This window comes from Salvia hispanica, chromosome 4, assembly GCF_029641045.1.
Source record: "Salvia hispanica isolate PSC_SH4W2 chromosome 4, Shi_PSC_v1, whole genome shotgun sequence".
NCBI lineage: Eukaryota > Viridiplantae > Streptophyta > Magnoliopsida > Lamiales > Lamiaceae > Salvia > Salvia hispanica.
In genome coordinates this window covers 37,439,196-37,451,601 of record NC_142695.1, presented here as the reverse complement: position 1 = coordinate 37,451,601, position 12,406 = coordinate 37,439,196, and the positions used below count along the sequence as shown (strand labels likewise).

General features: G+C 34.7%; 1 protein-coding gene and 1 pseudogene across 2 annotated transcripts; both read right to left on the bottom strand.

The window, feature by feature from the left end:
* Window positions 1–4,766: 4,766 nt before the first annotated feature.
* On the bottom strand, window positions 4,767–7,518 carry LOC125193157 (monogalactosyldiacylglycerol synthase 2, chloroplastic-like). The gene is made up of 8 exons (XM_048090905.2): window positions 7,257–7,518; window positions 6,833–7,101; window positions 6,419–6,591; window positions 6,107–6,268; window positions 5,893–6,034; window positions 5,597–5,821; window positions 5,465–5,527; window positions 4,767–5,374 (listed from the first exon to the last, which is right to left on the bottom strand). The coding sequence occupies exons 2-8, from the start codon at window positions 7,097–7,099 to the stop codon at window positions 5,039–5,041; spliced, it is 1,368 nt and encodes a 455-aa protein (XP_047946862.1). The 5' UTR covers window positions 7,100–7,101; window positions 7,257–7,518; the 3' UTR covers window positions 4,767–5,038.
* Window positions 7,519–9,149: 1,631 nt separating this feature from the next.
* LOC125193502 (uncharacterized) lies at window positions 9,150–11,740 on the bottom strand (annotated as a pseudogene). The gene is made up of 4 exons (XR_016128644.1): window positions 11,488–11,740; window positions 10,135–10,178; window positions 9,770–10,061; window positions 9,150–9,615 (listed from the first exon to the last, which is right to left on the bottom strand). The product of XR_016128644.1 is annotated as an uncharacterized LOC125193502 (transcript).
* Window positions 11,741–12,406: the final 666 nt, after the last annotated feature.

The window sequence follows — 12,406 nt, the reverse complement described above, 5'->3', positions numbered from 1 at the left end:
ATAATAAAAAAATTGAGAATTTTATAATAAAGCAGAGGTTTTTAATTGGTAAAATTAAAAGCATAGATTTAATCAAGAGACAACTAAAATGCGAAGAAACAAATTATTACATATAGTACTATGTAAAAAAGTGAATCAAGCATAATGAAATAAACAAAGTAGAAAAAAAATATATGTAAATTGTATAAGCATTTCCAAACGGAGTTGTGATCAATGTCGAACCAATTTTAAAGACCGAACTAGAGACCAAATCTGGGCCATTAGATCTAGTTTTTTTGATGAGATGTGCTGCTGTGAAAAAAATTTCTGCTTCATTACTAGCCCATTTTACTTCATTGTATAGGTTTATTACTTCATTCTGTACGTAATACATTGAAACTACAACATGTTTTTACTTGCTTCCAGTAGGTTTTGAAATGATTCAACATATGCTTCATTCAAATTCATTGACGTGGGTTTTTGCTTGATTAACATTTAAATATGCAATTTATTCAAATAAGTTTATTACTTCATTCAGAAACGTTATTACTTCATTGGATAAGATTTTTACTTCATTCCAGTAGGACTTCAAATGTTTCTACACATACTTCATTCCAATAATTTATTATATTATTCCATGTGTTTATTAAACCATATTAGCACCATGGCGGTGGTGATAGATATCGTAGAGAGAAAGAACGGCACGCGACGGCGAAACCACATTTACGTACTAGAATGAAGTAAAAGCCTACTAGAATGAAGTAATATATTCTGGACGAAGTTAAATCTTCGTAACATGTTAGTATGACTTATTTACCTTCGGATGAATTAAAATAGGCTCGTGATGAAGGCGAAAATAATTTATAAATTTATGTATCTTATCCATAAAAAACTAGATCTAAAAGCCCTAATTTAGTAGGGTTCGGTGATTCGGTCTTTAAGAATGGATTTGTGGATAATGGGACTCTTTCTAAGCATATATGAACAAAGGCTAAAAAAACTAACCTCAAACAAGCATATATGAAAATTATAATAAAAACCTAGGGAAACACATGTATTATGAATAAATAAAGGAAAAGGGAGAGATAAAAAGGAAAATAAATGATATTGATGAAATGGAAATAAATGAAAGATAATTGTGGGTTTCTTAACAAACGTCTAAAATTATGGAAATTAGGCTAGGTGAGATTAGTCGCTCACACACACTCACAATCTATACATATATAAAAGGCGAGTTTTGGCTTTTTTTTTGAAATATTTATAAGTTTTGTCCTCATTTAGGAATATTAATAAGTTATGGGATCAATTTGAATATTTATGGAATAACTAATTCCTTCCAATGACTATTACATGCAGAAACACATAGTTATCACCGTATTGTATATATGTATATTTACGTTACATTGTCACCACACCAAAGAGAATAATTTGTGAGTTATTTTTAAAAAACGTCCAAAGTTCCACCTAAAAAAAAAATTCAAGTGTTAAGGACCAAAAATGATAGTGTGGCAAAAAATGTCCCCTCAAAAATCTAAATAAATAAATGACATAAAAAGCGAGTTTCAGCCTTCTTTTGAAATATTTATAAGTTTTGAGTATAGATTTTAATATTTATAAGTTTTGGTAACATTTTTTCCTTGATTTTATTATCTTTAAATGATGTAACCGCTCTACAGAACAAAAAAAATTGAAGAGGTCGTGCACTCAATAGTCTCTTTTCTTAATGATTATGGAAATCGTTCTCCATTGAATTACCTTAATATTTGGTGTTGAAAAATAATTAAATTACAACCGTTTTACACCTAATTCAAATCCATAATTGAAAAAATCATGTAACTGCCGATTGTAGACCTTAATATATGGTGTGAGGACATTATTTAATCACCTTCATTTCGCATCTATCTATCTATACATATATAAAATGCGAGTTTTGGGTTAAATATTGAATATTTAAAAGTTTTGGGTGAAATTTTAAATACTCATTGTTATTGAACGTTTCTTATGAATTTGATATCAACGTAATTGTAATCACCATAAAATAAAGTAATACTAATTTTCATTCAAATTCTCAATGATTATTGTAACGATTTTCCACTAATTAAAATATTAAATTGCATACAAATAACTAGCGTTTAATTTTAGAAATTAACTAGCATTGAATAATGTAAATTTAGCACCGTTACATAATTAGAGAATTAACCTATCCTATTTAAATTCATGGCTATAAATATATGGTCCATAGGTGCAAATACCATATTGTATTCAGCAAAATTCTTACCACAAGTTTAGGAAAAGAGAATGGTCGTTGAAGTTGTCCTCATTGCAATAGTTGAGTATTGTAATTGTGTGACAAGAATTTTCAAGCAACCCCTACATTTCATATTTTTTGATACGTTGGAGGGTGAATTTTGTATGTAAAATGTAAATGGAGAGCTTATTATGATGGTCTTTGGGTGTGTAGATGATCCTAATTGCTTGGCTATAGTTCATCGTCGAGTTCAAGGAAGCTTGGGTGGAAAAAGTAATCAACAAAAAATAACATCTTGTGATTAGTTATATCTATAACGTCTTTTTTGATATTTTTTTTTTCATTTAAATTAAGATCCGTATTCTTTTTTTGAACTATAAAAATATGACATGTGGTGTTATAAATTCACTCACTCTTTATTTTCTATTACATGTCACTGAATTTTCGATAAACTTTATTCTTTGGATTCATCTTTCGATTGGATAGATTTGATTAATTATCATTATTTATGTAAATGCAGGGAATATACATACTACGTGGATTGCGGTGTTAGTGGTAATTGTTTAAGCATAAATTTTAAATCATTTCATGTAAGTTTGAGATTTGTAGTTTATTTCGATAATTGATATTGAGCTACCAATATTTTCTTTATTTAATTATTAATCTAAAACTTAAAGTAACACTATATCTTTTGAGATAATGAATTTAATGTCGAATCTCCAATTGATCGAGAATAAGAAGAAAATGGGATGGATACATAAGCTGCGGCAGAAGTATATTGCAAAAGAAATTAACATCTGAGTGAAGATGAAGATTTGACAATGTGTTTACGTTAGATTAATGTTTTATTTATTTGTTTGTTTGTTTAATTTATAACTATTTTTATGTTTGACTTTGGAAATAATTTTCATGCATAATTATTATAAGCAACATGTCTTTTTTTTCATGAGAGAGATTGTGTGAATGTTTTGAAAAATTTAATTTGTATATAGGAGATTGATGCAAATAAATTTTCCAAACCTTATGAACTTCGTATTGTAAATTTTTTTATGTCCCCCATACTTAACTACTTTATCTCTATATTTTATTGACTCTTTAGTATTGATGATTATCTCTACTTTTATTGATGTGTATGGTATTGAAGCATTTATATTGTCTATTAATACAATATAAAATTATGTTTGTTGTTTTGTGGTAGACATTAATACAATATAAAATTATGATTATTGTTTTTTGATATAGAATAAAATGGTCATTTAAATTGCTTTATACATCTATGATTTTTAAAGCATTTGGTTGATTTATAAAGTTGTTTAATTATATGTTTTAGGATGGTTCATTTAAATTGTATTACACATCTGTGATTTTTTAACCATGAGATCATATAGTTGTATCTGATTTTAAGTAATTAATTAGTTCAAAATATGAAGTTACAGTGATGAAATTAAATCAATCCGTGCATCGCACGGGCGTGATACTAGTTTATTATAAAGCAGAACTTTTCTCATTATAGTAATATTCATTAATAGGGAGTAATACACACGCCAAGAAATTGTTAAATACTCATACAGGGTATTGTGCGACTTCAGTGCCGCTAATTAATCTGATTGGGTCCAATTTAAATATATGGACAAGTTAGTGGTTTCCCATGTGGATTTCCATTAATTTGTCAACAAATTCTTAGTACAATTAATTTCAGCCACCAATTTTTAAAATCTAATACTCCTAAAGAAATCGAGTTAATTAGCTCCACGTGGTATCACTAGGCCTGTTTTAACTTTTAAGTAATACTCCCTCCATTCCAAGGAAGATGACCCCTTTCTTAGGTGACATTGATTTTATGTAACTTTATTTTGTGTGTTAAATGAAGAGAGTAAAGTAAGAGAGAGATGATATAAAATAAAGATAAAGGAATTTTCATTTTTAAGTAATGAGTCATCTTAGTTGGAACAAATTATTAAAAAAGAAAGTGGATCATCTTTAATGAGACGGAAGAAGTACAAGTTCGGAGGCCATCCACCAAACAAACAATGTTAAGAGAAGAATAACAATTTTTTAAATAAGTTATTCTACAGATCTTTACATTGGAGACCATGACGGCACAATTTGGCTGAAATTTTCTTCTCATTATGATATTCTAAGTGCTTTGTATTTTCTTTCTCTCATTACGTTGCTTTAGATCAACTTTTCGAAAATATCTATGGTCCCAATCAAGAGTCATAAACATTGGTTAACTTAAATTTAATTGAGGCCATAAGTGTAACCAGCTGTATTTGCTTATATAAAAAATCTTTTATAATACACAAATTCTTTGGTGAAGAAAATGGTTTGTCCGAACAACGCCATTCATGCTGAAATACGATTTCACGTTCATTTTAGTATAATCAATTGATAAATTGATAGGATATCGTTATTTAATTACTCGAATTAGGGGAACAAGTTAGGTAATAGTATAGACTTCTTTGATATTGATCATGTGTATAGTTATTTGATACTGCAAGAAGAGTGACCTTTTGGCATATGGTCCAACTATAAGTGCTTGTTGGCAATGATAAATTTTAATATTGATATTTTGGAAGCGCATATTTTTCAAATTTGTTCACTTTACATCAAATACCATTCACACCAAGAGAAGCCAAAACTAGAACTTCTAACAAATTGAATCATACTTTCCTAGATATCAAAACTAACCTTAAAAGAATACAACACCAAACCAAAATTTCAACCCCATCTAACATTCTTTCTTTCTTCTCTTAATTGTAAAGCAACTCTAGTTGTCAAAGAATACACCTAAATGGACACCTTCCACACTTATACCAAGCTTGAGAACGACGACGTTAGCATGTACGGGACGTTCGCCATGGGGCCGCGCTGGCAAGCCAGCTCGTGGATGTCACTAACGATGTCGAACACTGCATTTGGCTGGGCAAGTCTCAGAGCATTCTCAGACATCCTCTCGAGCTCGTCTCTCTTTGTGCTGAACCATTCTGCCACGATCCTCGCTGTTTCCTTGGGCTTCCTAGTGAACACGCCTGCCCCATTGTCAACTACATACGGAACGTTCCCTTTCTCCTGTCCAGGAATGTAGTCGTTTAGAACGATGGGAAGTCCTCGTATCAACGCCTCTGCGATGGTGCCTGGTCCGGCCTATGTAACACAGTGGAATTCTCGTTAGCAACGAGGCAACAAAAGGGGAATTCTAGCTAGAATGATGATATGAAATGGAAGTATACACACTTTAGTGATAATGCAGTCACAAGCACCCATCCATTTCTGCATCTGCTTCTCGAATCCTCTAACCTACATCGAAGGACTCCTCTCGATAAGTTTTTATTGCCTAGATCTTGAAGAAGAGAGTCAGTTAGTTACCTTTACTGGGATTTTCCACTCGGAGGACTGTAATGTGGCGACTAGATCTTGATTGCGGCCACAGATGATTACGAGCTGCCCTATTGGCCTCTCGCGTTCTTTATCAAACAGTGACTCATCAAGAGCCTTTGCCGTTTTCTTCACAGGGCCCATCCCCTCTCCGCCTCCCATCAACAAGACGGCTGGAAGCAGCGGGTCCATCTCAAGCTCGACTCTCAAATCATCCTACACCAACGAAGATATCAAATAAGAAGCTGATCAACATGGTATCTCAAACTAAAGTAAACGGCCACTACCTTTGACTGAATTGCTCTGCAGAAGGAAGGGCGGATGGGCAAGCCGTATACACGAGTTTGAGATTCGTCTAGGCCATCTAGCAACGCCCTCTTTGCTACAGCCTCTGAGGGGCAGTACAATCGGTTCACTGATGGATGAAACCTTGAAAAATGTCCCATATCAGTATCACAGCCATTGAGTCCTCGATTCCAAAGAATGGAGCGAGTGCCTTACCATGTACGGTGGCAGGTGCTGAGGTCGGTAATGACAGTTACAAAGACGACCTTTTTCTGCAGGCCCTGCCATTTGAGCACCCGCAGCGGGATGTGCTGCATGAGCGGATGAACGCTTATGATGATATCGGGTCTGTACTCCATTAGGCCTGCCTCTACCTCCCTTGCAAACCACAAAACACGAATATATCAAGAAAGCTGCAAATGAAAACGGATATGAATCACGTGGTCACCAAATCAAACTCAAGAACATACAGCAGCAGTGAAATTCACACGAGGGGACTAATCTAAATTCGAGACTACTGATTCGTACTTGGCATAGAAGGCGGCAATAGCTGCAAGATAGGTGGAGTGAATCCATCTTGGGGAAGTTCCATGGAAGGTGAAGTTCCAAAGCTGGACATGTTTAACCATGAACTTATACTGCCCCTCCATATCATTCAATGGCCACCCAGTATACTCTTTCCACACATCCTTTACATATACCTGCATATGAATCATTTACATGAATAAACATCCAAAAACATACCATACATGTTTTTTTAACAATACTTGAAATGCAATAGTTCATCAAGGAAATTGGGGAAATTCAAAATCTGACATCATAATCAAACATCAACAACACATATGCAAAACAAAAGAAAACACAAAAAAGCCTTGTCCAAGTTTTGAAATTCTGGCACAGATCACTAGTAATTATCCCAGGAAAAAGAAAAGAAAAGTCTACCTTGTATTGATCGCCGTATTGGAGGTGGAAGGCGTCCCTGATGGCCTCGGCGGAGGCGCGGTGGCCGCCGCCGGTGTCGCTCATGAGAATGAGGACATTCTTGGTCCTCTCGGCGCCAATCTGCTCGAGTTCCATGTGTCCATCTTCATCACCATCATCATCGTATTTGCACCTTTTGTGATTGCTGCCAAATCCGTACACCCCAACTCTTTCGAAAACCTTGTTTATGATTAAGGAATCCCTCCGAGAATCCGCCTTCACCATCATATCTATGCATATAAGTAGCAACAATTTTTTTCAGAGACACACAATCTGTGATCAACTTGTAGTTTCCTTTCTTCTCAACGAGAAATTAGTCGGAGAAGCAAAGGATGAAAATGACATTTAAATCTATATTTTCAAAAGGAAGAGACTTTAGGACAACCTTGAAGCAACTAACTACATCTGGAGATCCGAAAAAACTTCCAAGATTGGATTTTTATGACAACGAAACATGCATTGAGACTCCTACACCTGCAATTTTGTATACCTTAAAACAGAAACCCAGAAAATATTGCTTGTACAGATGAGTAGAGGTAGACAGTATGAGATGGCAAAGAGGTTTGTTTTTTGTCCGACGGTTTAAGTGGCAAGGCAACTAGGAGTAAATTTGTTGGTTGATTCAATCTGAGCCGTTGGATGGAAGTGGCGTCTGTACAGAGGAATGTTCGGATTGGTAGATTCGAATCTGGTCGCAATTATGCAGGCCCTCAACTTCTTAATACAGATACAGTTGTTTTGACTTGGCTCTTGGCTATCTTGTCAAGTAGGGCCCATGTATATCATTTCAAGTCATATGATGTAGAGTTAGTTTCTGCTCATTTCATATGGAGAAGATGTTACACTTGAGTACTTGACTGGCGATATGGAATTTTAGAAGATAATTTTTCCATTGTATTACCTTTCGTTCCTTGTTAATAGATACTCCTTCCGTCCCGGATAATTCGGGTCATTTTGACCGGGCACGGCTTTTAAGAATTGTAATGAAAAGTGGGTTGAAAAAGTTAGTGGAATGTGGATCATATCTTTATATATTAGTTTTATAATAAAATGTGAGTAGGAATACGTTAGTGGAATATGGAGTCCACTACCAAAAATGGTAAAAATGAAGTGAGACGGAGGGAGTACATTTCTTTTCTGCACAGAGTTTAAGATTGGTGTGCTAAACGGTTGGTGAAAAAAAGCAAAAGAGACGAAGAGAGAATAAAGTAAAATGAAAAATTACTTTTTGTCAAAAATAGAAATGACTGAATTGACTTGAAACTTCCCAAAATAAAAAAATGATTCTATTAACATGGAACGGAGGGAGTATTATAAATGAATCACTTTCATTTTTGGGATGGTCCACCTAAAATGATTCATTTCTAATTTAGTAAAAAAAATAATACTCTCTCCGTCTTTAAAAAATACTCCCCCTCCGTTCCACAGTAGCAAAATCATTTCATTTTCTGCACTCGTTTTGTTGGAAAACAATAATAAATAGTTAAAGTGGAGAGAGAGTAAAGTAATAGAGAATAATGTAGAGAAGAGTCTTATCTATAATATTCTCTCTCTTACTTTACTTTCTCTAATTTTAATTATTTATAATTATATTTTCAAAACAAGTGCGCAAAATGAAATGACTCTACTACTATAAAACGGAGGGACTAGATAACTTTTGAAACTGCACGATTTTTATTGTATAGTTGAAAAGGTTCAACTACAGATTTGGTTTTCAGCATCGTCATGGAGTGCGACGATGAAAACCAAGAAAGCCCTTGTTTCCATCCCTGCAGTTGAGTCTGGGGTTCGATGAAGGGAACACCACCTCAAGATCAAGCTCTTCAACAGCTCAAGGTTCAGAAATAGTAATTGGTAAGATTGAGAATGGAGATACAATGAATAAACAACAAATGGAACATTCCTCCACAATCCAAGCACAAGTAAGGAGATTCTTGCTTTGTTTCTGCTGCAGCTTTAGAGATACTACATATGCATTTATGACACAGTTTAGTTTCATTTAAGACAGATAACAAAATCACATAAGAAGTGGCCATGACTATTCATGTTGACAATTTACGGTCTGAAATTAAATGAAAATAATACACACGCTTTTATATATGTGAGTGTATGTTGACATCAATCGACAATGTTTGCCAGGAAAGAAACCAAACATTGACAATAAACTGCAGCTTTTATAAATCTACAAAATACTGATCAGAACTGAAAAAAGCAACACCAAATTACAACTGATAATCACACATCTACTTCCATTAGATTCATCGGCAACATAAACCCGAAAATGAAGATCACGACTTTGTTAGAGACTATACCGAAAGGTTGCAAAACCAGTGTTACATTAGCGGTAAAGAGGCCTGATAGAGGCACCTAATCTATACATTAAGTCAAACCAAATTCAAATCCCAGAGGCTGATTTCCTATACATCATGTCATAATACCTTTAGCACAACTTCTATTCTATTTAGACAACATATCATGTCTGACTTACACACAGCGGACATGGCGGGTCCCGGATATCTTCATGGCGTGTTTTCTGTTCCAGGCACTCGGCATGATATACATGGCCGCAAACTAGAACTGCCACAACAGAGAGATCAGTAGATGAAGAATCTCGAACATGAAGGGATGCTTCCTCAGAGACTTCTGGCATATCCTGCATTCCATCTTCCTTACATCTCCCCATATTGAATTCTCCACCAATGAACTTGACCTTATCCGCTCAGGTTTTTGAAATATCCTGCTCCCTAAATTTCAACAAGTAAAAATGATGAGACATGTTTAAGAGTGGGACCAAAAACTGCATAAATATCTTTGAAGACTACTTTATCTAACATTTCCATGCATGAAAATACAGATCAACTCTGGAAAGAAGATTTGTAGATGAGGAATATATTATACCTCTATACTGGAAGGCTGAGAGATCTTTACTTTCTGATTTGAAGGACAGCTTAGAATCATAAACAGGCAAAGCCTTCCAATTAGAAGGAGATGCATCTGAATAGTTACTAGAGCTTCGTCTAGAGTAGTGGCGACCAAAGGGATGACGAGAATGCCTCAACAATATTCTACGGCTGGAGCCATGATTCTGATGATGAGGTGATTCGTGACCTGGTGATCTCTTAAGAGAACTATCCGGAGCATCCATGAGAAGCGCCTGTGATGCATTGCTTTCAACTTGGTCAAAAGGTCTCTGGAACACAATTACATTTGACATTTAATGTACAGGGAGAGGGGTGAACCAAAAGGGATGATGATTGATTAACCTGTTTGGACTGCAGACCCCCGGGAGGTGCATATGGTATGATGTCTGAAATTGATAGCTGACGGTTAGTGACTCTTCAATATAAAAAACTTAAATGCAATTGGAAACTACAAATTCTAGTTGACAGAGCCAACATAAAATGTAAGTAACTGAACAGGTGAACAAGATAAAATGACACAAGCTTCTCGATAATCACTCTACTGCATGGGAATCATGGAAAATTGCAGTTTCCAGAATTAGTGGGGAAACACATAAATGAAGATGGCTGTGATTCTAGATTTCAGACACACTAAAGCTTATGAATATGCACTAGACAAATATCTGGATGATCACCACCAAGAACATCTGAGAATAGAACTTGAATATAGGTTTCGCTAACAAAATCAGGATAAAAATCAACTACAGAGTTCCACAGAACTTAAAAAATGCTCATCTAGATGGAATACCAATAATCAACTGATGGGATAAACATAAGCTCATGAGAAGATCTAAAGTAAAGCATACCCAAATTCCATTATTCACATGCTAATTATCACTCACGCGATGGGGTGCAGACACATGCCTGGTTTTCATAACAAAAACGTGTATATCAGCTAAGGGATAGACGGTAGCAAAAAGGTTATAACTAGTTATGAAGCCTAGTTGTCAACCCAAAGCATAAATCCAAAATAAATAATCATCCACTCCTACTTTTTATCAGCTCATTCATGATGCATATAAGTCCTATTTGCACCAGTACCAGAAGTGCATTGGTATATTTTAACGGATGAAATCGATGGCGAAAAATTGAGAGTCTATCAAAGTAGAAACAACACTAGAGAAGGAAACTCTTCTCTACTTTTCACAAACCTATTCTATCATCTTTAAAACTTATGCTACGCAGTCCTAAATTGACTCAAGAACTATAAACAAAAAACTTAATGTTACAAGAAAATATTTAAAAAAAAACACCCCATCACTTGTAAATAAAAGCCAATCAGCCAACCTAATCACCCACGTGACTCAACTAAATACAGCCAAATTTCGGAAAAGCATAATAGGAAGCGTAGCACATCATCCCATGCATCAATTGCCTCGATTAAAACCTAGCGCAATTACTAAACAACCAAAATCAACAAGTTAAAACCGTTCGTGGGAGAAAAGAAACAATCAGAATTGCGGATTGATTGATTTCTTGATCACAAAATGAAGTGTATTGGGTTCAAAAGTAAGCGCATTAAGAAATTAAGAGCAGAAGGTGATCATACGATGAGACGAAGAAAAACAATAAATTACCCAAACCATCGAGAAACGATGATCGTGTATGGAATAGGAGATGAATTTGCAGTAAAAATCGGACATAAAAGGGAATTACCTAGATGCGATGGTGCTTTAATTTTATCAGCCCTTCTTTTTCGTTTCCCCATTATCTTATACTCCAGTCTCCATACATGTAATTTCCAAAAATAATTGCACCAATATAGTAATGTGAGCAAAGATTGGGAGGCAGAATAGGTGAAGGTTTAGGGTGATTGATGGTTTAAGGTGCCGCGGAGATAGAGCAGCGAGGTGCGGAGGTGCCAATCAAGAAAATCTAGCGACACAGAGACTCAATGGCGAAGACGAAACGGTAATTTGTGTATTTTTATTTTATTTTATTTTATTTTTTTTAGTTGAGAAAATTGTACATTATACTCGAGGAATGTGTGCAGCCTATGGGTTCGGGTTAAAGTGACATCCCGTTTGGACGGTGCTATTAGTTTAAAGTAACGATGAGTTCGGGTTAAAGTGACATCCCATTTGGACGGTGCTATTAGTTTAAAGATAATGATATCTCTTTAATCGTCTCACGACTCTAATCTCTTTAACTATTTATAAGTATCACATAACTTTTTACCCAATCAATTCTTCAAAAGACAAGCTATCTTCTCTTAAATATTCATGAGTCTCGGTACTTCATTTCTTCAATTTAAAAATATGATTAATTAAAGAATTATTTCATTAAAAACACTTAATTAAAAAATAGTATACTGCTACATTATAAATCCTTAGAAAAAATTACATTAAGAAATCCTCAAATATTTTAAAATTTTACTATAATTAAAAATCCTCTAAAATGTAGATAATAAAAATTATTGTGGTTGAGACCCAATTGAGACTTGACTAGCTTTAACACTTTGGTCATGTGCCAATTTATGCATCGAAGTCATATGCGTAATGTCAGTCACTGTAACTTGCATTCTTGCACCAGCATTCCCATTAAAATATTGAGGATGGAGCTTGGGGGATTAGAG